The sequence below is a fragment of the Pseudophryne corroboree genome, chromosome 3 (genome assembly GCF_028390025.1).
Source record: "Pseudophryne corroboree isolate aPseCor3 chromosome 3, aPseCor3.hap2, whole genome shotgun sequence".
Classification (NCBI taxonomy): Eukaryota; Metazoa; Chordata; class Amphibia; order Anura; family Myobatrachidae; genus Pseudophryne; species Pseudophryne corroboree.
The window spans coordinates 313,676,531-313,701,449 of NC_086446.1; the positions used below are offsets into that span (position 1 = coordinate 313,676,531).

At 44.9% G+C, this 24,919-nt stretch overlaps 1 protein-coding gene across 7 annotated transcripts in view; it reads left to right on the forward strand.

The window, feature by feature from the left end:
• Positions 1-24,919, forward strand: part of ATP6V0A1 (ATPase H+ transporting V0 subunit a1) — a 196,835-nt gene that overhangs the window by 51,239 nt on the left and 120,677 nt on the right. For all 7 annotated transcript variants that reach the window (XM_063959439.1, XM_063959445.1, XM_063959441.1 and 4 more), the window contains exon 5: positions 2,144-2,272. In XM_063959439.1, the coding sequence (XP_063815509.1) occupies positions 2,144-2,272 (129 nt within the window). The remainder of the gene's footprint in view (positions 1-2,143; positions 2,273-24,919) is intronic.

Genomic DNA, 24,919 nt, shown 5'->3' on the forward strand with positions numbered 1-24,919 from the left:
TTGGGTATTTTTTTTGCAGTAGAACTACAGGTACCAGCGGGCCCGTTTCCCCCCCCGCATGCTGGTACTTGTGGTTCTCCAAGTACCAGCTTGCGGGAGAAGCTTGCTGGGACTTGTAGTTCTGCTACAAAACGCAATATTCTTTATTTTTGCCACTTGGCTATCAGCCTCCCATCCGCAGCCCTTGGATGGGGGGGACAGCATCGGGCTTCACCCCTGGCCCTGGCCCTTGGGTGGCTGGAGGGGGGGGGACCCCTTGATTTAAGGGGTCCCCACTCCAGGGTACCCCGGCCAGGGGTGACTAGTTAGTGATTTAATGCCACGGCCGCAGGGACCGATATAAAAGTGTCCCCCGGCTGTGGCATTATCTCTCTGACTAGTGGAGCCCGGTGCTGGTGTGAAAAATACGGGGGACCCCTACGTTTTTTGTCCCCGTATTTTTGGCACCAGGACCGGACGCAGAGCCCGGTGCTGGTTGTGAAAATACGGGGGATCCCCTGTCATTTTCCCCCCCCGTATTTTTACCACCAGGACCGGCTCAAAGAGCCCGAGGCTGGTTATGCTTAGGAGGGCGGTTTTTTAAACAATTTTGTGCCGTCCATGAAGTTGAATCCAGGACGCACACTATCCGCCAATTGGTCCGTTTTTCGACAGCGGGACTGTCGAATCCGTTTTTTATTGAATATGTCGAATTCAGGTCCCGGCGGGAGGGTGTCTGACTGTCGAATTATGTCGAATTAAAAAACGGTCGAATTCCAGCCGGAATTCGACCGCAATTGCATATACCCCTATATCTGTTCAGATGAGCACAATTGGTCAGTAAATGTCACGTATAATCATCAGCAGTAGATGTCCGGTATAATATGCTACACAGTAACAAATACTAGTTGCAGTGATCTAAATAATAATTTGAATCATAGTTAACAATAAATGTTTAAAAGTTTTTGTATATTGATAAGGCAAGGTTCTTCTAGTGCATTGTATTATTATTATTATTATTTATTATTACCAGTTATTTATATAGTGCAAGCATATTCCACAGAGAATATTTGGCTATTCACATCCGTTCCTGCCGCAGTTGAGTTTACAATCTATATTCCTTATCACATGTACACACACAAACATTCACACAGGAGTTAATTTTGTTGGGAGAAAATTAACTTACCAGTATATGTTTGGGTTGTCAGAAGAAACCAGAGTACTTGGAGGAAACCCACTCAAGTACAGGGAGAATATACAAACTTAACACAATTAGGGCCATTGCGGGAATCAAACCCATGACCTCAGTATTGTAAGGCAGCAATGCTAACCATTACACCATCCATACTGGATTGTTGGTCATTGGCATTCAACAATCCATTATTAAATCACTTTTCTGCTTTTTCCCATTCGCTCAAAGATTGAGGGACGAAAAAGTAGGAGGGGTTGCTCTGTGTCTAGAACGGTGCTACATTTGCTGGCGATGCAGCTCCTCGAGGTTAGGATCTGTTGATTGAGCGGAGCAGTGCAGTACTGGGAAAAACCACCAATGAGAGTGCACCAGAAGGGAAAAATACCTTGCAGGTTCACTAGATCAGGTTGTTGTGGTGTGGGGGTACCCAGAGAGCGTAAGATGCACGTTTCACTAAAGTAGGGCTTGTTCACAGGACAGCATTATGGATTAGGTACCATCTTTGCTAGGTCCCACCATGTCTGCTGATGCCTTTAAACAAATTTGACAGATTTTAAGGTATTATTTCCCCCCCCACATTTTTTTTTAATTATCAAAGGGATGCAGCGAAACAGGATGTATGTGCAAGCTTAATGAACAATAAGGGACCCTTCATTCCTATTTAAGACCATAATTGTGCCTTTAAAACAACAGATAAGCATTTTAGCTCAAAGAAAGAAGGTAACTGATGTTGTTAAAACAGACATTCATGTTTTAAATTACTTCTAAACCCTTACCTTCAAAACTACAGTGGGAACAACCACAATTTGAAAGCTGTTGAATCTACTGATGTTGAGTAATTATTTTTTCATGATTTATTTAAACACATATCGATGGTCCTTCAGGCTTTATATCTACCATTTCACCTTGAATGTTCCTATTTTCTGTGTTGCTATCTACGTCTTAATAATTTAATGTCTCCCTAACCAACAGGCCAATTTTGAGAAGATTGAGAATGAACTTAAAGAGATTAATACCAACCAGGAAGCATTAAAGAGGAACTTTCTGGAGCTGACTGAGTTAAAATACATTCTACGGAAAACGCAACAGTTTTTTGATGAGGTCAGCGTTTCTTGTTCTCCTAATTTCAGAAATTGTTTGCCCAGTAGTAGGAAAGGGTTCATCTATTTCCACAGTAATTTGAAAGGGGTTTACTGGAAACAGATATTTTTTTTGCTGAATTAGATTGTGTTCCTGATTTCAGTCCACTGTAACTTCTATTAGTCCTTTTATATGCCTCTTTTGTCAGGTAAGGATTACACACCAGGCAAGGTTGGAGAGAATCCTCTTTGGACTGCTATGTTTTTCATCTCATGCACATGGCATTGGGACGTTATAGAAAACAAAAAAAAAGAATAGTTTATAACTAAAAATAAATAAATATATATATATATATATAAAAGTCCAAAGAGGAGCGGCACTCAGCGGGTCTTCCGTATGCACTAGATAATAAAGGACGGCGGAGTGACGCCTGGCAGAGGTTTACGTTTCAGTTTAATAAATAAACTTTCGTCAGAACAAGGAAACAATGAAAATTACATACCTTTATACCTGTAGATCACCATGTGAGACAGACAGCGTGGACGCTGGCTGCGGCGCCTCCCGGTGACGTCACGTGAGTGCGACGTGCGCTCTGCAGCGCTGCATCCGGCCGGGCCGTATCTAGGCAACAGAAAAAACAATACAGCACCATCACCATAACAACAAGGCAGATCGAGTTTTGTAATCCTGGAATAGGAAACGGCTCAATATCGCAATAAACATAATCATACATCATATTAATACTTGTTGCTGGGTAATCTACTGTTTCATCGCCACACTAGGTATATATTATACTAGACAAAGATGTTGTTACCTAGGCAATAAAAATTAACTCAAACTAAAGAAAACAATTCCAGTTCAATTGTTCATTCAAACCCCTGGGAACTACAGTGTCCAGGGAATGAATCCAGCGCGCCTCCAGCTGGAGAAGTTTCCTGGCTCTGTCCCCTCCTCTGACACATGCTGGCACCTGATCTATTATTTTATATTTGAGAGTGGCCAGACTATGATGCATCATTTTGAAGTGTCTGGCTACTGGTTGTTCCAAATCAGATCCTTCAAGTGCGTGTCTGATGGACATTCTATGTGTGGCCATCCTTTCTTTAAAACTACAGGTGGTTTTACCCACGTATAGAAGTCCGCATGGACAGCGTATGAAGTAGACCACAAATTTACTGGAACAGGTCAAAACATGCTTAATAGTTAGACGTTTTCCCGTATGTGGGTGAGCAAACGAGGATCCTGTCTCCATGTAACTACATGTGATGCAACCTGTGCATTTGTAGCATCCTGGCTTACGTGTAAGGAATGTTGCACTCGGAGCAGGCGCTAGTCTTCCAATGTCATTCACCACTAACAGATCTTTTAGGTTGCGTCCACGTTTGTAACTTGGTAGTATGGTCATATCTTTAAAGCCACCTAGATCAGTATCATTAGTGATGATGGGCCACAATTCTCTAGATCTCTTCACGTTGAAAGAGCTATTAGAGTGGTATTGTTGAACAAATACCATTTTGTTCTTAATAGATTTCTTTGGAGCTGGACTTAATAATTTCTCTCTTGGTATTGAGAGAGCCTTACATTTGGCCTTCATCAGATCGTCGTGTTGGTACCCTTTATTAAGGAAACTTAATATCAGGTCATCGATTGCCAATGAAGCTTTGACCACTGTGTCTGAGATGCGACATACCCGGATAAATTGGGACAAAGGAAGACTCCTCACACATGCTGGAGGGTGCTGGCTTGATGCATGAAGATAGGTATTTCGATCTGTAACCTTACGATAGACCTCCGTATGTAGCTGTCCATCTTTCAGGGAAACTGAGACGTCCAGGAAGTTCACGCCCACTTGACTAATATTATAGGTGAATTTGATGTGCTCATCCACATTATTAATCATGTTAATGGCATTAACAAGTACTGACTCTTGACCTCTCCAAATGAGGAAGAGGTCATCTATGTATCTTGTTATCCATATGATACCGTCTGCAAAAACCTGATTTGAAAACAACAGCTGGCGCTCTTTAGTGAACATAAAGGAGTTGGCGAACGCTGGGGCCACACAAGACCCCATCGCACAACCCCTTTGTTGTTGGTACCATTTGCCATCAAACAGAAAATAATTTCGTTTGAGGGTCAATTCAAGTAATTGCATGAAGAAGTCCTGATCTGGGCCCGTGTATGTGTTGTTCTGGGAAATTAGGTCACGGACAGCATTCAGCCCTTCTTCATGCTGTATATTCGTGTATAAAGATACCACATCCATAGTGCATAGGATGCATCCTTCAGGAAGATTGGAAAACTCCTGAATTTTATTAAGGAACATAGTGGTGTCCCTGAGATACATCTCTTGTTGCTGCACTATTGGTTGTAGGTAAATGTCCAAGTATTGCGAAATTTTATAATACAGAGAGTCCCTGGCAGCAATAATGGGCCTTCCTGGAGGGTGTGTACTGCTCTTGTGTATTTTGGGGATGGAATACAGGATAGGAGCTATTGGAAAGTCTTGTATAAGGCTGTTACATAATTCCTCTGATATAATATGGGCATGCTTTGCCTCATGTAGAATGGAATCTAATTCAGCCTTGTACACAGTGGTAGGATCCCTGTCAATGGGCAGATATACAGAAATGTCAGCTAGTTGCGAATACATCTCTGTTTTATAGTCACTGAGATTCATGACGACAACTCCTCCCCCCTTGTCTGCTGGACGTATGACAATGTCCTTACATTTACGTAAATTGTTTAGAGCCAAGCGTTCTTGTTTGGAGATGTTATTGTATGCTTCTTTAGGTGTTCTAGAATTACGCAGTACTTCTTTGTCTAAAGTTCTGGAGAAACATTTGAGAGAAATGTTATTAGAATATGGGTCAAATTTTGATTTGGTCTTAATTTGGGGGGGAATGACTGCCCGTCCTGTGTCTAATTGAACTGGAGATTTATCAAAGAATTCTTTCAGCCGTAAATTCCTGGCAAATCTGTAAGAATCTGTGTGCCATTGGATCTCATCAAATTTTCCAGTAGGAATGAAGGAAAGTCCTTTGTTAAGAATACTTATTTCAGATGGGGTCAGGATCCGGTCCGATAAATTAAAGACTGTGCTCACTTCCGTTTCTTTGGCTGTTTTTTTGTGGTTCCTCCTCCACTGTCCCCCACGCCTCGTGTAGGTTTTCCTGGGGTTCCCCGCTGAGTGCGGGTGCGAACCCCTAAAGGGGGCTTAGATGTACCTGGCTTTACGGTTTCTTCTCGTTCACTATGTGAAGAATGATCAGGACTTGATGTATCTGTTTCAAAAGTCCTAGGGGCCCTCCTTCTTTCTCTAAATCTCTGTTGGCGTGTACTGTTGGGGTTCTGAACCCAAGCATATACTTTCCCCTCCTGGTAATCCCTTTGTACCGCTGACAGTTTGTCTCTTTTATATTTGATTAAATTTTGTTTGTAGGAATCTACTTGCACTTTAAGTTTATCCAGCCAGTCATTTTGTTTGTCAGTTTTAAGTGACTCCATATGTACAGATTCAAAAGCTGTGATCTCAGTTTTGATAAGGCCGAGTTCTCGGGCTGACTCCTCGATCACCAGGAGAATTAAATCATAGCTGCACTTATTAAGTACAGCTACCCATCTCCTGCAAAAATCATGATTGTATTTCCCTATGGTGGGGGTATTTTTTATCCTGAATCCTCTAGGGATATGTTTACTTTTATGATAATCCGAGAGTGTCACCCCATGCATAAAAAAGTCCAATTCCTTTTTCTTCAGCCTCAGGATTTTATAATAAAGTTGTTCATTGGAGAGTGAACCTCCTGTAGTCTCAAAGTCCTCATTGAAATAAATGTCACTAGCTTCAGCTTCTGAGAAGCTTAACGTCTCTCCCACGGGGAGTACAATGTTACGGTAACCTCTGCCTTCTTGCGTCATGTTGTTAATAGATTGGTGCACTCTCACCACACACCCGTGTTACTATGTACAGGTGAAACACCATATAAACTCCACACCAATGTCGGTTCACAGTGAAAGAATAAATGACCGGTTGCCTTGCTTGATGACTGGTACAAAGTGAGGTACAATCCCCACAGGATACCGGACACCTTCTATATGGATAAAGAAGCTGGCACTCCGGATTGATAATGGTATTTGCCCTGGTGCCTTCACTTATCTGTATAGCAACAGACAATATAAAAGTCCAAAGAGGAGCGGCACTCAGCGGGTCTTCCGTATGCACTAGATAATAAAGGACGGCGGAGTGACGCCTGGCAGAGGTTTACGTTTCAGTTTAATAAATAAACTTTCGTCAGAACAAGGAAACAATGAAAATTACATACCTTTATACCTGTAGATCACCATGTGAGACAGACAGCGTGGACGCTGGCTGCGGCGCCTCCCGGTGACGTCACGTGAGTGCGACGTGCGCTCTGCAGCGCTGCATCCGGCCGGGCCGTATCTAGGCAACAGAAAAAACAATACAGCACCATCACCATAACAACAAGGCAGATCGAGTTTTGTAATCCTGGAATAGGAAACGGCTCAATATCGCAATAAACATAATCATACATAATATTAATACTTGTTGCTGGGTAATCTACTGTTTCATCGCCACACTAGGTATATATTATACTAGACAAAGATGTTGTTACCTAGGCAATAAAAATTAACTCAAACTAAAGAAAACAATTCCAGTTCAATTGTTCATTCAAACCCCTGGGAACTACAGTGTCCAGGGAATGAATCCAGCGCGCCTCCAGCTGGAGAAGTTTCCTGGCTCTGTCCCCTCCTCTGACACATGCTGGCACCTGATCTATTATTTTATATTTGAGAGTGGCCAGACTATGATGCATCATTTTGAAGTGTCTGGCTACTGGTTGTTCCAAATCAGATCCTTCAAGTGCGTGTCTGATGGACATTCTATGTGTGGCCATCCTTTCTTTAAAACTACAGGTGGTTTTACCCACGTATAGAAGTCCGCATGGACAGCGTATGAAGTAGACCACAAATTTACTGGAACAGGTCAAAACATGCTTAATAGTTAGACGTTTTCCCGTATGTGGGTGAGCAAACGAGGATCCTGTCTCCATGTAACTACATGTGATGCAACCTGTGCATTTGTAGCATCCTGGCTTACGTGTAAGGAATGTTGCACTCGGAGCAGGCGCTAGTCTTCCAATGTCATTCACCACTAACAGATCTTTTAGGTTGCGTCCACGTTTGTAACTTGGTAGTATGGTCATATCTTTAAAGCCACCTAGATCAGTATCATTAGTGATGATGGGCCACAATTCTCTAGATCTCTTCACGTTGAAAGAGCTATTAGAGTGGTATTGTTGAACAAATACCATTTTGTTCTTAATAGATTTCTTTGGAGCTGGACTTAATAATTTCTCTCTTGGTATTGAGAGAGCCTTACATTTGGCCTTCATCAGATCGTCGTGTTGGTACCCTTTATTAAGGAAACGTAATATCAGGTCATCGATTGCCAATGAAGCTTTGACCACTGTGTCTGAGATGCGACATACCCGGATAAATTGGGACAAAGGAAGACTCCTCACACATGCTGGAGGGTGCTGGCTTGATGCATGAAGATAGGTATTTCGATCTGTAACCTTACGATAGACCTCCGTATGTAGCTGTCCATCTTTCAGGGAAACTGAGACGTCCAGGAAGTTCACGCCCACTTGACTAATATTATAGGTGAATTTGATGTGCTCATCCACATTATTAATCATGTTAATGGCATTAACAAGTACTGACTCTTGACCTCTCCAAATGAGGAAGAGGTCATCTATGTATCTTGTTATCCATATGATACCGTCTGCAAAAACCTGATTTGAAAACAACAGCTGGCGCTCTTTAGTGAACATAAAGGAGTTGGCGAACGCTGGGGCCACACAAGACCCCATCGCACAACCCCTTTGTTGTTGGTACCATTTGCCATCAAACAGAAAATAATTTCGTTTGAGGGTCAATTCAAGTAATTGCATGAAGAAGTCCTGATCTGGGCCCGTGTATGTGTTGTTCTGGGAAATTAGGTCACGGACAGCATTCAGCCCTTCTTCATGCTGTATATTCGTGTATAAAGATACCACATCCATAGTGCATAGGATGCATCCTTCAGGAAGATTGGAAAACTCCTGAATTTTATTAAGGAACATAGTGGTGTCCCTGAGATACATCTCTTGTTGCTGCACTATTGGTTGTAGGTAAATGTCCAAGTATTGCGAAATTTTATAATACAGAGAGTCCCTGGCAGCAATAATGGGCCTTCCTGGAGGGTGTGTACTGCTCTTGTGTATTTTGGGGATGGAATACAGGATAGGAGCTATTGGAAAGTCTTGTATAAGGCTGTTACATAATTCCTCTGATATAATATGGGCATGCTTTGCCTCATGTAGAATGGAATCTAATTCAGCCTTGTACACAGTGGTATATAAATAATATGTAGCCACATGGTATAATATTGGGTTTCAGGTACAATTTTGCCTCTATTTGAAATTTGTACTGTTGAGCACTCTGTTATCCTGTCTGCTAGAATCTGTATTTTCCTTTATCTGTTCAGCCTAGATTTACATTTTTTCGGTCACCTGCATTTTTATTACGTTTACTTCTTTTTGTTTATCCTTCCACTTCTGCATGCCTCCTTCTGTTTGTTCACCACTACTGCCTGTTTTTATTAAATTTATCGACTGCTTCCCTTTATTTCCTCCACCACTGCTGCTTGCTTCCATTTATTTCTCTGACGTCCTAGTGGATGCTGGGAACTCCGTAAGGATCATGGGGAATAGCGGGCTCCGAAGGAGACTGGGCACTCTAAGAAAGAATTAGGACTACCTGGTGTGCACTGGCTCCTCCCTCTATGCCCCTCCTCCAGACCTCAGTTAGAATCTGTGCCCGGCTCGAGCTGGTTGCACACTAGGGGCTCTCCTGAGCTTCTAGTAAAGAAAGTATTTATTAGGTTTTTTATTTTCAGTGAGATCTGCTGGCAACAGACTCACTGCAACAAGGGACTTAGGGGAGAGAAGCGAACCTACCTGCTTGCAGCTAGTTTGGGCTTCTAGGCTACTGGACACCATTAGCTCCAGAGGGATCGAACACAGGCCCAGCCTCGGTCGTCCGGTCCCGCAGCCGCGCCACCGATCCCCTTGCAGAGCCAGAAGCATGAAGATCTTCACGGAAATCGGCGGCTGAAGACTCCGGTCTTCATTAAGGTAGCGCACAGCACTGCAGCTGTGCGCCATTGCTCCCTGTGCACACCACATACTCCGGTCACTGATGGGTGCAGGGCGCTGGGGGGGGGCGCCCTGGGCAGCAATTAGAGTACCTTAAAGTGGCTAATCACACATAATATAGCCTAAGAAGCTATATATGTGTAAAATACCCCTGCCACATTATTATTATTAAAGCGGGAGAAGTCCGCCGAAAAAGGGGCGGGGCTATCTCCCTCAGCACACTGGCGCCATTTCCTCTCACAGCTCCGCTGGAAGGACGCTCCCCAGGCTCTCCCCTGCAGTTTCCAGGCTCAATAGGGTAAAAAAGAGAGGGGGGGGGCACTAAATTTAGGCGCAAATACTATATATATAGCGGCTATAGGGTAAATCACTTGTGTAGTGTAATTCCCTGCATTATATAGCGCTGTGGTGTGTGCTGGCATACTCTCTCTCTGTCTCCCCAAAGGACTTTGTGGGGTCCTGTCCTCAGTCAGAGCATTCCCTGTGTGTGTGCGGTGTGTCGGTACGGCTGTGTCGACATGTTTGATGAGGAGGCTTATGTGGAGGCGGAGCAGGTGCCGATAAATGTGATGTCACCCCCTGCGGGGTCGACACCTGAGTGGATGGATATGTGGAAGGAATTACGCGACAGTGTCAACTCCTTACATAAAAGGTTTGACGACATAGCAGATGTGGGACAGCCGGCTTCTCAGCCCGTGCCTGCCCAGGCGTCTCAAAAGCCATCAGGGGCTCAAAAACGCCCACTACCTCAGATGGCTGACACAGATGTCGACACGGATACTGACTCCAGTGTCGACGACGATGAGACTAGTGTACATTCCAACAGAGCCACCCGTTACATGATTACGGCAATGAAAAATGTGTTGCACATTTCTGACATTAACCCAGGTACCACAAAAAAGGGTATTATGTTTGGGGAGAAAAAGCAACCAGTGGTTTTTCCCCCATCTGATGAGTTGAATGAAGTGTGTGAAGAAGCGTGGGCTTCCCCCGATAAGAAATTAGTGATTTCTAAAAAGTTGCTAATGGCGTACCCTTTCCCGCCAGAGGACAGGATACGTTGGGAGACATCCCCTAGGGTGGATAAAGCGCTCACACGCTTGTCAAAGAAGGTGGCACTACCGTCTCAGGATACGGCCGCCTTAAAGGAGCCTGCGGATAGAAAGCAGGAGGCTATCCTGAAGTCTGTGTATACACACTCAGGTATTATACTGAGACCGGCTATTGCTTCAGCATGGATGTGCAGTGCTGCTGCTGCGTGGTCAGATTCCCTGTCTGATAACATTGATACCCTCGACAGGGACACTATATTGCTAACCATAGAGCATATTAAAGACGCAGTCTTATACATGAGAGATGCACAGAGGGATATTTGCCGGCTGGCATCTAGAATTAATGCAATGTCCATTTCTGCCAGGAGAGGATTGTGGACTCGGCAGTGGACAGGTGATGCAGATTCTAAAAGGCACATGGAGGTTTTGCCTTACAAAGGTGAGGAATTGTTTGGGGACGGTCTCTCGGACCTCGTTTCCACAGCAACAGCTGGGAAGTCGACATTTTTACCCCATGTTCCCTCACAGCCAAAGAAAGCACCGTATTATCAGGTACAGTCCTTTCGGCCCCAGAAAGGCAAGCGGGTTAAAGGCGCATCCTTTCTGCCCAGAGGCAGAGGTAGAGGGAAAAAGCTGCACCATACAGCCACTTCCCAAGAACAAAAGTCCTCTCCCGCTTCCTCTAAGTCCACCGCATGACGCTGGGGCTCCACAGGCGGAGCCAGGTGCGGTGGGGGCCCGTCTCCGGAACTTCAGCGACCAGTGGGCTCCCTCACGGGTGGATCCCTGGATTCTATAAGTGGTATCTCGGGGCTCCAAGCTGGAATTCGAGACGTCTCTCCCTCGCCGTTTCCTCAAATCAGCCTTGCCAACAGCTCCCCCAGACAGGGAGGCAGTGCTGGAGGCGATTCACAAGCTGTATTCTCAGCAGGTGATAATCAAGGTACCCCTCCTTCAACAAGGACGGGGTTACTATTCCACAATGTTTGTGGTACCGAAACCGGATGGTTCGGTGAGACCCATTTTAAATTTGAAATCCTTGAACACTTATATAAGAAGGTTCAAGTTCAAAATGGAATCGCTCAGGGCGGTTATTGCAAGCCTGGACGAAGGGGATTACATGGTATCACTGGACATCAAGGATGCTTACCTGCATGTCCCCATTTACCCTCCTCACCAGGAGTACCTCAGATTTGTGGTACAGGACTGTCATTACCAATTCCAGACGTTGCCGTTTGGTCTGTCCACGGCACCGAGGGTATTTACCAAGGTAATGGCCGAAATGATGATACTCCTTCGGAAAAAGGGAGTTTTAATTATCCTGTACTTGGACGATCTCCTTATAAAGGCGAGGTCCAGGGAGCAGTTGTTGGTCGGCGTAGCACTATCTCGGGAAGTGCTACAACAGCACGGCTGGATTCTGAACATTCCAAAGTCGCAGCTGGTTCCTACAACGCGCCTACTGTTCCTGGGGATGGTTCTGGACACAGACCAGAAAAAAGTGTTTCTCCCGGAGGAGAAAGCCAAGGAGTTGTCATCTCTAGTCAGAGACCTCCTGAAGCCAAAACAGGTGTCGGTGCATCACTGCACGCGAGTCCTGGGAAAGATGGTAGCTTCCTACGAAGCAATTCCATTTGGCAGGTTCCATGCAAGGATCTTTCAGTGGGATCTGTTGGACAAGTGGTCCGGATCGCATCTTCAGATGCATCGGCTGATAACCCTGTCTCCAAGGACCTGTCTCTGCTGTGGTGGCTGCAGAGTGCTCATCTTCTAGAGGGCCGCAGATTTGGCATACAGGACTGGGTCCTGGTGACCACGGATGCCAGCCTTCGAGGCTGGGGGGCAGTCACACAGGGAAGAAACTTCCAAGGACTATGGTCAAGCCAGGAGACTTCCCTACACATAAATATTCTGGAACTAAGGGCCATTTACAATGCCCTAAGTCAGGCAAGACCCCTGCTTCAACACCAGCCGGTGCTGATCCAGTCAGACAACATCACGGCGGTAGCCCATGTAAACCGACAGGGCGGCACAAGAAGCAGGTTGGCGATGGCAGAAGCCACAAGGAGTCTCCGATGGGCGGAAAATCACGTGATAGCACTGTCAGCAGTGTTCATTCCGGGAGTGGACAACTGGGAAGCAGACTTCCTCAGCAGACACGACCTCCACCCGGGTGATTGGGGACTTCATCCAGAAGTCTTCAAAATGATTGTAAACCGTTGGGAAAGGCCACAGGTGGACATGATGGCGTCCCGCCTCAACAAAAAATTAAAAAGATATTGCGCCAGGTCAAGGGACCCTCAGGCGTTAGCTGTGGACGCTCTAGTGACACCGTGGGTGTACCAGTCGGTTTATGTGTTCCCTCCTCTGCCTCTCATACCCAAGGTACTGAGAATAATAAGAAGGAGGGGAGTAAGAACTATACTCGTGGTTCCGGATTGGCCAAGAAGAGCTTGGTACCCAGAACTTCATGAAATGATCTCGGAGGACCCATGGCCTCTGCCGCTCAGACAGGACCTGCTGCAGCAGGGGCCCTGTCTGTTCCAAGACTTACCGCGGCTGCATTTGACGGCATGGCGGTTGAACACCGGATCCTAAAAGAAAAGGGCATTCCGGAGGAAGTCATTCCTACACTGATTAAAGCTAGGAAAGATGTGACCGCAAAACATTATCACCGCATATGGCGGAAATATGTTGCTTGGTGTGAGGCCAGGAAGGCCCCAACGGAGGAATTTCAGCTAGGTCGATTTCTGCACTTCCTACAGTCAGGGGTGACTATGGGCCTAAAATTGGGTTCCATTAAGGTCCAGATTTCGGCTCTGTCTATTTTCTTCCAAAAAGAACTGGCTTCAGTGCCTGAAGTTCAGACTTTTGTAAAGGGTGTGCTGCATATTCAGCCCCCTTTTGTGCCCCAGTGGCACCTTGGGATCTCAACGTGGTGTTGGATTTCCTAAAGTCGCATTGGTTTGAGCCACTTAAAACCGTGGAGATAAAGTTCCTCACGTGGAAGGTGGTCATGCTGTTGGCCTTGGCGTCGGCCAGGCGTGTATCAGAATTGGCGGCTTTGTCATGTAAAAGCCCTTATCTGATTTTTCATATAGATAGGGCGGAATTGAGGACTCGTTCCCAATTCCTTACTAAGGTGGTATCAGCTTTTCATGTGAACCAACCTATTGTGGTGCCTGCGGCTACTCGGGACTTGGAGGATTCCAAGTTGCTGGACGTAGTCAGGGCCCTGAAAATATATGTTTCCAGGACGGCTAGAGTCAGAAAAACTGACTCGCTATTTATCCTGTATGCACCCAACAAGCTGGGTGCTCCTGCTTCAAAGCAGACTATTGCTCGCTGGATCTGTAGCACGATTCAACTTGCACATTCGGCGGCTGGACTGCCGCATCCTAAATCTGTAAAAGCCCATTCCACGAGGAAGGTGGGCTCTTCTTGGGCGGCTGCCCGAGGGGTCTCGGCTTTACAACTTTGCCGAGCTGCTACTTGGTCGGGTTCAAACACGTTTGCAAAATTCTACAAGTTTGATACCCTGGCTGAGGAGGACCTTGAGTTTGCTCATTCGGTGCTGCAGAGTCATCCGCACTCTCCCGCCCGTTTGGGAGCTTTGGTATAATCCCCATGGTCCTTACGGAGTTCCCAGCATCCACTAGGACGTCAGAGAAAATAAGAATTTACTCACTAGTAATTCTATTTCTCGTAGTCCGTAGTGGATGCTGGACGCCCATCCCAAGTGCGGATTGTCTGCAATACTTGTATATAGTTATTGCCTAACTAAAGGGTTATTGTTTGAAGCCATCTATTCGAGAGGCTCAGTTGTTGTTCATACTGTTCACTGGGTATAGTATCACGAGTTGTACGGTGTGATTGGTGTGGCTGGTATGAGTCTTACCCGGGATTCCAAATCCTTTCCTTATTGTGTCAGCTCTTCCGGGCACAGTTTCCCTAACTGAGGTCTGGAGGAGGGGCATAGAGGGAGGAGCCAGTGCACACCAGGTAGTCCTAATTCTTTCTTAGAGTGCCCAGTCTCCTTCGGAACCCGCTATTCCCCATGGTCCTTACGGAGTTCCCAGCATCCACTACGGACTACGAGAAATAGAATTACCGGTGAGTAAATTCTTATTTTCCTCCTCCACTGCTGCCTACTTCCTTCTGTTTCTCCCTCTACTGCTGCTTACTTCCTTCTGTTTCTCTCTCCACTGTTGCCTGCTTCCTTCTGTTTTTCGCTTGTTTTTTTTTCTGCCCCTCCCTCGACTGTTGTAGATTTACTCCTGCATCACTCTTGCTGGCTCCCTTCTCTCTGTGTTTCTTACTTGCCAGCTCCATTCTCTATCTCTGTCTTTCCGTTCTTTCTTATTGCTTGCTACCTTCTGCTGCTTGGTTTTTAATCTTTTTGCTTCCTTCTGAATTTCCTTCTCCTGCTTCCTGTTTTTCTCCCTAATTGCTAACCGCAATCTGTGACCCTCTGTATCTTTCTTTCTCTGCTTTTTCACTCTCTCTTTGCCTTCATTCTCTGTTTCTGTCACTGCATACTTCCACTGTTTATTCCTGTCATTGCCTACAATTTACAAGGTTTTCTCCACCCATATTTGCTCTCTGCATACTTCCATTACTTTCCTCCTGTTCAAATGTTTCCTGCTGCTTGCCTTTGCTTTTTGCCCATATTTACTTTTCTCACCCTTGTTTTTAAGTTGTCATTCCTGTCTGGGTAATGTGTTTGGGTTTTTTAGCCAGTAGTATATTTAAAGTGATTCCTAAAGATCAGTACAGGATTTTAACATCTTTTGCTTTTACATAAAAATGATTAACCAATATCTGAGAAAACTTGATATTCTTAGTGTTATAGGGAGGTTTAAACATGGTGGGTGATTGTTAACTTCATAAAGTGTAAGGTAAGTGCAGAATGAACACCCACCAACCCTCCTCGTCTCTAGGAGCTGTGTACGTGAATGCTTCTCAACTTTAGGTCACCGCTTTTTATATGTGTAGCAGTTCAATATTGGTGAAAAATGGTAAGGTAGATTGCTATTCTGATTGGTGCATAGTCTGGCCCAATCAAAATAGGTCATGTCTCTTTGAAGAAGTAGGTTAATGGCATGCAGGTGGTTTCCTAGCTTCACCCTTTAACATCCCATCCTTCCACTGCTTCATTTAACTTCTGTGTATAGCTATAAATTGCTGAGCCCAAAAGGAAGGCTGCATCCTATGAACTTTCAAGAGCTGTACACGTCATTAAGAAATATTTGAGTACAAAAGTGTGATCTTTTATCCAAAGTTTGGATATTCAGATAGCCACAGAGTTTAAATAAAAGTAAAAAAAAATGCTGCAGCTCGCTGATGATGTAATATACCCAAATTATGATTAAGAGCACCATTTTCATGTGTGCTACTTTATGTCACTCCTTGTGAGGAAGCACCTCTACACAAAGTAATGGTGAGGGAATACCTAGGGTAGAGTGGGGAAAGGTAAGAATAATAATAAAAGTGCCTTCCTAAATTTTAGACATAATGCTGTGAATTCAGTTTACCGGTAATTAAAAATTTAAGCATTTGCTAGAAAACGCAAGTTCCAAAGCTACTGGGATAAAATGTCACATTCTGTACTTTTTCATTTATTGATTTTTCTTTATTCTTTTTAATTTTGGGAGTACAAAAAAGGCCCATGTGTTCATTTGTCCTGGGGTCATCTCAAGGTGACCTGTTGTGATATTGGTTTGGAAATATTGATGACAGTGACAGTTCACTGGTCAGAAATCACTAGTGTAATATCCATTTATTGTTAATGTAGGACAGTAACCAAATTGCATTGCTTCACAATTTTGCTGACTTTATAGGGTGCAGACTTCCTAAATATATCATATTTGTGCTATTTTGTGACCTTTCCTTACGTGTCATCGTTTATTATTTTGAACATGTTACATTTTATTTTTTTTACCATAAAATATTTAACACTTTTATGTTTTCATTGTTTGTTTATGTTGTAGCTCTTCACATGCATTTAATCCTAAATCTGACCTTATATCTATACATTATTATAGATAAAAGGTACAGAAGGAATTTTTGGATTACATATATTTATAACTTTCAGGCTAGGGCTAACTGGGCAGTCTTACCCATGACCGCTAGCTGTGATTACTTCATACAGCGGCAAGAGATTATAACTTGTAGGCGGTTCCATACTGGTCATCACATATATTTTACAGCTAATCATATGATCTGTTTGTCCTTGGTTGCATGATAGTAATCTAAGGTATTAGCGGTCTTTGTAGTGCAGCCTCCTGCAGCAGATATCAGTAGGGTTACACCTCTGTAATGCCTGTCTTTGTTTGATAGGGTGACATTTTACATTTATATTACTTTTTCTCTGACGTCCTAAGTGGATGCTGGGGACTCCGTCAGGACCATGGGGAATAGCGACTCCGCAGGAGACAGGGCACAAAAGTAAAAGCTTTAGGATCAGGTGGTGTGCACTGGCTCCTCCCCCTATGACCCTCCTCCAAGCCTCAGTTAGGTTTTTGTGCCCGGCCGAGAAGGGTGCAATCTAGGTGGCTCTCCTAAAGAGCTGCGTAGAGTAAAAGTTTTGTTAGGTTTTTTATTTTCAGTGAGTCCTGCTGGCAACAGGCTCACTGCAACGAGGGACTTAGGGGAGAAGAAGTGAACTCACCTGCGTGCAGGGATGGATTGGCTTCTTAGGCTACTGGACACTAGCTCCAGAGGGACGATCACAGGTACAGCCTGGATGGGTCACCGGAGCCGCGCCGCCAACCCCCTTGCAGATGCTGAAGAGAGAAGAGGTCCAGAAATCGGCGGCTGAAGACTTCTCAGTCTTCATGAGGTAGCGCACAGCACTGCAGCTGTGCGCCATTGCTCTCAGCACACTTCACACCAACGGTCACTGAGGGTGCAGGGCGCTTGGGGGGGCGCCCTGGGCAGCAATGAAAGTACCTATGCTGGCTAAAAATACATCACATATAGCCCCTGGGGCTATATGGATGTATTTAACCCCTTCCAGGTTGTCAGAAAAACGGGAGAAGAAGCCCGCCGAAAATGGGGCGGGGACTATTCTCCTCAGCACACAGCGCCATTTTCCTACACAGCTCCGCTGCTAGGAAGGCTCCCAGGCTCTTCCCTGCACAGCACTACAGAAACAGGGTTAAAACAGAGAGGGGGGGGCACTTATTTGGTGATATTATTATATATTAAGATGCTATAAGGGAAAACACTTATATAAGGTTGTCCCTGTATAATATAGCGTTTTAGTGTGTGCTGGCAAACTCTCCCTCTGTCTCCCCAAAGGGCTAGTGGGGTCCTGTCCTCTATCAGAGCATTCCCTGTGTGTGTGCTGTGTGTTGGTACGTGTGTGTCGACATGTATGAGGATGATGTTGGTGAGGAGGCGGAGCAATTGCCTGTAATGGTGATGTCACTCTCTAGGGAGTCGACACCGGAATGGATGGCTTATTTAGGGAATTACGTGATAATGTCAACACGCTGCAAGGTCGGTTGACAACATGAGACGGCCGGCAAACCAATTGGTACCTGTCCAGGCGTCTCAAACACCGTCAGGGGCTTTAAAACGCCCATTTACCTCAGTCGGTCGACACAGACACAGACACGGACACTGACTCCAGTGTCGACGGTGAAGAAACAAACGTATTTTCCATTGGGGCCACACGTTACATGTTAAGGGCAATGAAGGAGGTGTTACATATTTCTGATACTACAAGTACCACAAAAGAGGGTATTATGTGGGGTGTGAAAAAACTACCTGTAGTTTTTCCTGAATCAGATAAATTAAATGAAGTGTGTGATGATGCGTGGGTTTCCCCCGATAGAAAATTATTGGCGTTATACCCTTTCCCGCCAGAAGTTAGGGCGCGTTGGGAAACACCCCTTAGGGTGGATAAGGCGCTCACACGCTTATCAAAACAAGTGGCGTTACCGTCTCCAGATACGGCCGCCCTCAAGGAGCCAGCTGATAGGAGGCTGGAAAATATCCTAAAAAGTATATACACACATACTGGTGTTATACTGCGACCAGCGATCGCCTCAGCCTGGATGTGCAGCGCTGGGGTGGCTTGGTCGGATTCCCTGACTGAAAATATTGATACCCTTGACAGGGACAGTATTTTATTGACTATAGAGCATTTAAAGGATGCATTTCTATATATGCGAGATGCACAGAGGGATATTTGCACTCTGGCATCAAGAGTAAGTGCGATGTCCATATCTGCCAGAAGATGTTTATGGACACGACAGTGGTCAGGTGATGCAGATTCCAAACGGCACATGGAAGTATTGCCGTATAAAGGGGAGGAGTTATTTGGGGTCGGTCCATCGGACCTGGTGGCCACGGCAACAGCTGGAAAATCCACCTTTTTTACCCCAAGTCACATCTCAGCAGAAAAAGACACCGTCTTTTCAGCCTCAGTCCTTTCGTCCCCATAAGGGCAAGCAGGCAAAAGGCCAGTCATATCTGCCCAGGGATAGAGGAAAGGGAAGAAGACTGCAGCAGGCAGCCCATTCCCAGGAACAGAAGCCCTCCACCGCTTTTGCCAAGTCCTCAGCATGACGCTGGGGCCGTACAAGCGGACTCAGGTGCGGTGGGGGGTCGTCTCAAGAGTTTCAGCGCGCAGTGGGCTCACTCGCAAGTGGACCCCTGGATCCTACAAGTAGTATCCCAGGGGTACAGATTGGAAATTCGAGACGTCTCCCCCTCGCAGGTTCCTGAAGTCTGCTTTACCAACGTCTCCCTCCGACAGGGAGGCAGTATTGGAAACAATTCACAAGCTGTATTCCCAGCAGGTGATAATCAAAGTACCCCTCCTACAACAAGGAAAGGGGTATTATTCCACACTATATTGTGGTACTGAAGCCAGACGGCTCGGTGAGACCTATTCTAAATCTGAAATATTTGAACACTTACATACAAAGGTTCAAATCAAGAGGAAGAAGGGGACTATATGGTGTCCCTGGACATCAAGGATGCTTACCTCCATGTCCCAATTTGCCCTTCTCACCAAGGGTACCTCAGGTTCGTGGTACAAAACTGTCACTATCAGTTTCAGACGCTGCCGTTTGGATTGTCCACGGCACCCCGGGTCTTTACCAAGGTAATGGCCGAAATGATGATTCTTCTTCAAAGAAAAGGCGTCTTAATTATCCCTTACTTGGACGATCTCCTGATAAGGGCAAGGTCCAGAGAACAGTTGGAGGTCGGAGTAGCACTATCTCAAGTAGTTCTACGACAGCACGGGTGGATTCTAAATATTCCAAAATCGCAGCTGTCTCCGATGACACGTCTGCTGTTCCTAGGGATGATTCTGGACACAGTCCAGAAAAAGGTGTTTCTCCCGGAGGAGAAAGCCAGGGAGTTATCCGAGCTAGTCAGGAACCTCCTAAAACCAGGAAAAGTGTCAGTGCATCATTGCACAAGGGTCCTGGGAAAAATGGTGGCTTCTTACGAAACGATTCCATTCGGCAGATTTCATGCAAGAACTTTTCAGTGGGATCTGCTGGAAAAATGGTCCGGATCGCATCTTCAGATGCATCAGCGGATAACCCTGTCTCCAAGGACAAGGGTGTCTCTTCTGTGGTGGCTGCAGAGTGCTCATCTACTAAAGGGCCACAGATTCGGCATTCAGGACTGGGTCCTGGTGACCACGGATGCCAGCCTGAAAGGCTGGGGAGCAGTCACACAAGGAAAAAATTTCCAGGGAGTGTGATCAAGTCTGGAGACTTCTCTCCACATAAATATACTGGAGCTAAGAGCAATTTACAATGCTCTAAGCTTAGCAAGACCTCTGCTTCAAGGTCAGCCGGTATTGATCCAGTGGGACAACATCACGGCAGTCGCCCACGTAAACAGACAGGGCGGCACAAGAAGCAGGAGGGCAATGGCAGAAGCTGCAAGGATTCTTCGCTGGGCGGAAAATCATGTGATAGCACTGTCAGCAGTGTTCATTCCGGGAGTGGACAACTGGGAAGCAGACTTCCTCAGCACGACCTCCACCCGGGAGAGTGGGGACTTCATCGGGAAGTCTTCCACATGATTGTGAACCGTTGGGAAAGACCAAAGGTGGACATGATGGCGTCCCGCCTGAACAAAAAACTGGACAGGTATTGCGCCAGGTCAAGAGACCCTCAGGCAATAGCTGTGGACGTTCTGGTAACACCGTGGGTGTACCAGTCGGTGTATGTGTTCCCTCCTCTGCTTCTCATACCTAAGGTACTGAGAATTATAAGACGTAGAGGAGTAAGAACTATACTCGTGGCTCCGGATTGGCCAAGTAGGACTTGGTACCCGGAACTTCAAGAGATGCTCACAGAGGACTCATGGCCTCTGCCGCTAAGAAGGGACTTGCTTCAGCAAGTACCATGTCTGTTCCAAGACTTACCGCGGCTGCGTTTGACGGCATGGCGGTTGAACGCCGGATCCTAAGGGAAAAAGGCATTCCGGAAGAGGTCATTCCTACCCTGGTCAAAGCCAGGAAGGAGGTGACCGCACAACATTATCACCACATGTGGCGAAAATATGTTGCGTGGTGTGAGGCCAGGAAGGCCCCACGAAGAAATTTCAACTCGGTCGATTCCTGCATTTCCTGCAAACAGGAGTGTCTATGGGCCTCAAATTGGGATCCATTAAGGTTCAAATTTCGGCCCTGTCGATTTTCTTCCAGAAAGAATTGGCTTCAGTTCCTGAAGTCCAGAAGTTTGTCAAGGGAGTACTGCATATACAACCCCCTTTTGTGCCTCCAGTGGCACTGTGGGATCTCAACGTAGTTCTGGGATTCCTCAAATCACATTGGTTTAAACCGCTCAAATCTGTGGATTTGAAATATCTCACATGGAAAGTGACCATGATGTTGGCCCTGGCCTCGGCCAGGCGAGTGTCAGAATTGGCGGCTTTGTCTCACAAAAGCCCATATCTGATTGTCCATTCGGACAGGGCAGAGCTGCGGACTCGTCCCCAGTTTCTCCCTAAGGTGGTGTCAGCGTTTCACCTGAACCAGCTTATTGTGGTACCTGCGGCTACTAGGGACTTGGAGGACTCCAAGTTGCTAGATGTTGTCAGGGCCCTGAAAATATAGGTTTCCAGGACGGCTGGAGTCAGGAAAACTGACTTGCTGTTATCCTGTATGCACCCAACAAACTGGGTGCTCTTGCTTCTAAGCAGACGATTGCTAGTTGGATGTGTAGTACAATTCAGCTTGCACATTCTGTGGCAGGCCTGCCACAGCCAAAATATGTAAATGCCCATTCCACAAGGAAGGTGGGCTCATCTTGGGCGGCTGCCCGAGGGGTCTCGGCTTTACAACTTTGCCGAGCTGCTACTTGGTCAGGGGCACACCCTGGCTGAGGAGGACCTGGAGTTCTCTCACTCGGTGCTGCAGAGTCATCCGCACTCTCCCGCCCGTTTGGGAGCTTTGGTATAATCCCCATGGTCCTGACGGAGTCCCCAGCATCCACTTAGGACGTCAGAGAAAATAAGAATTTACTTACCGATAATTCTATTTCTCGTAGTCCGTAGTGGATGCTGGGCGCCCATCCCAAGTGCGGATTGTCTGCAATACTTGTACATAGTTATTGTTACAAAAATCGGGTTATTATTGTTGTGAGCCATCTTTTCAGAGGCTCCGCTGTTATCATGCTGTTAACTGGGTTCAGATCACAGGTTGTACAGTGTGATTGGTGTGGCTGGTATGAGTCTTACCCGGGATTCAAAATCCTTCCTTATTGTGTACGCTCGTCCGGGCACAGTATCCTAACTGAGGCTTGGAGGAGGGTCATAGGGGGAGGAGCCAGTGCACACCACCTGATCCTAAAGCTTTTACTTTTGTGCCCTGTCTCCTGCGGAGCCGCTATTCCCCATGGTCCTGACGGAGTCCCCAGCATCCACTACGGACTACGAGAAATAGAATTATCGGTAAGTAAATTCTTATTTTCATTGCTATTGCCATGCTGCTATTTTGTTCAGTGCCTATCCCAACTGTGTTATGTCATAATTGTCTCCAAGCATTTAATATTAAGGTTTCCAGGCGCATTATTGTAATTCACCTTTTTAAGACCCATTTCATGCCGATTCATTGTTTTTGTCTAGTTTCTGTAATGGCAAGTATTGGCAGCTATTTTAACTTATCCCTGATACTTATTGTTGCAAGGCTTGGCATAGTTGACTGCTAAAGGAAATCTTTTAATATTCTACCTTTTTTATATAATTAAATGTAGAATGTGTTAATACCAAATTGTGGACCTAGATTCTGTGTGTATGGTTTTCCACAATTTTCTGTGTGTCACATTGTGGCTTCCCCCTCTAGTGCGGTCAGGAGACTGGAAATACAGTTTCTGTTTTTTTTCTCACTTGATTTCTTCCATATTTACCTGTCGTTTATGGCATTATAATAACTTACAGTAGGCAGGATTCAATAAATGGTGAATACAGCTGATTAATGCTAATATGTGACTTTAAATGCTCTCAATAGTATCCTGGATCCCTTAATAATTTATTGCTGTGAAAGTCTTCCTAATTGTGTTCATATTTGTGCACTACATTGTATTTTGACCAATCTTTTCTCCATATTAGTGGTGTTTTTTTTTTATTTAGTTTTTTTTGTTTTTAGTATGGCTTTATAATTATGTGTATCCTTTAATTTGACCCACCGAAGGATACTGTCCACAGTGTTGTTTTCTTCATTTGATGTTGCTTTTTGAAGATAACTGTTTGTTTGGATAAAGCCAATAATTGCTGCAAAATGGGTCTGGATAACCTCATGTAAAGGATTTGGGGAGCCATTTTTTTTAAATTAAAATTTTCTTCCAATGTAATCTGAAATTTTGCTTTTTGTTTTCTCTCAAAGATTCGTCTTATGTTTGCCGTTATTCACATTATATTAATTGCGGCATTAGGTCTCTAGGTCGACCACTAGGATGACATGTTCTAGGTCGACATGAATTTTTCACAATTTTTTTAATTTTTTTTGAACTTTTTTTTATACTTTATGATCCATGTGGACTACAACTGGGAATGGTAACCGTTCCCAAAGTATGGCGAACAAAGCGAGCCATGCTAGGGGACACAGTGCTAATTGGTGTTCCTGGTCACTCAACGAAGAAAACAACACCAAAAAAACTTTAAAAACTCATGTCAACCTTTTTCCATGTCGACCTAGTCCATGTCGACCTATTTCAGGTGTCGACCTAGTCACTGTCGACCAAAAGTAGTCGACCTAAGTGTGGTCGACCCTATGAACCACACAATACATTTGTTAAGGCATAACATGCGAGGGAAGGGGTGATTTACCATAGGCAAAGTATAGTAAAGGGTGTTTACATAATTGAGCTCTATTTTATGGCAGAGGCAGCCGTAGAGACCCATGTTATAGAAATGCAGCCTGTCAATTACAGACAGGCTGATCTCTGAGAGACTTCAAGCTCATGCACTAATACTGGGCACATGTGAGTTATACTGGTTATAGGGCTGGCTGTTTTGGTCATAGTGAGGGATAGTCTCTTGTAATCATCTCGCCTCGCTATAACCAGCTGACCACATGACATAACCTGTGTAAATCATATATGACCTTTTATTACAGTGATTATTGGGCAGCTCTACCTGTCATACACAGAAGTAGTATCTGGGACAGAAGGTTCATAAAAATTTAGACTTTTACTTCGGTACAGGTTGAGTCTCCCGTATCCAAAATGCTTGGGACCGGAAGTATTTTGATTTTTGGATTTTTCCATTTTTTTTTTATATTTGTATACCATAATGAGATATCTTGATGATGAGACCCAAGTCTAAACGCAAAAGTACATTTGTTTTTTAAACACCTTATACACCTTAGCCTAAAGGTAATTTTATACAATATTTGTGCGCCAAAGTTTGAATACATTGAAAGTTTCTGTACATTGCACTGTAAGATAGCAAAAGTGTCACACAAAAAAATTTGGGATATCGGATTTTCGGATGTAAGAGATAGTAAATGGTAGCTTCACTTTATAAGTAGTGCTTCAGTGAGGTTGGATGTTGTGGAAAGCCCCAAAATATCAACTAAACTGAGGGAAGGAAACAAAGTCTATTTTTGTAAACTGAAAAATCTATATTAACAATACATTACCTAGCAGCAAAAATGATTGTTTAATAGCTACAGCTTCTCTCTTTATAAATAGCCGAGCACACAAGAAACTACCTCAAGTACAGTCCTAAAACCTTGTTTTCTTATATCACTAATAGCCAATTTCAGGTGTTCATTAAATAATGGAATGACGGCAAGTGAAGCGAATCCGTTTTAATTAAGGAGTCAGTCATTAAAGCCCCCCATACATCAGCAATCACAAAAAACAATCTGCAGATTCTGGGACTATTTCCCAGATTTAAAGATTTCCCAATCCACC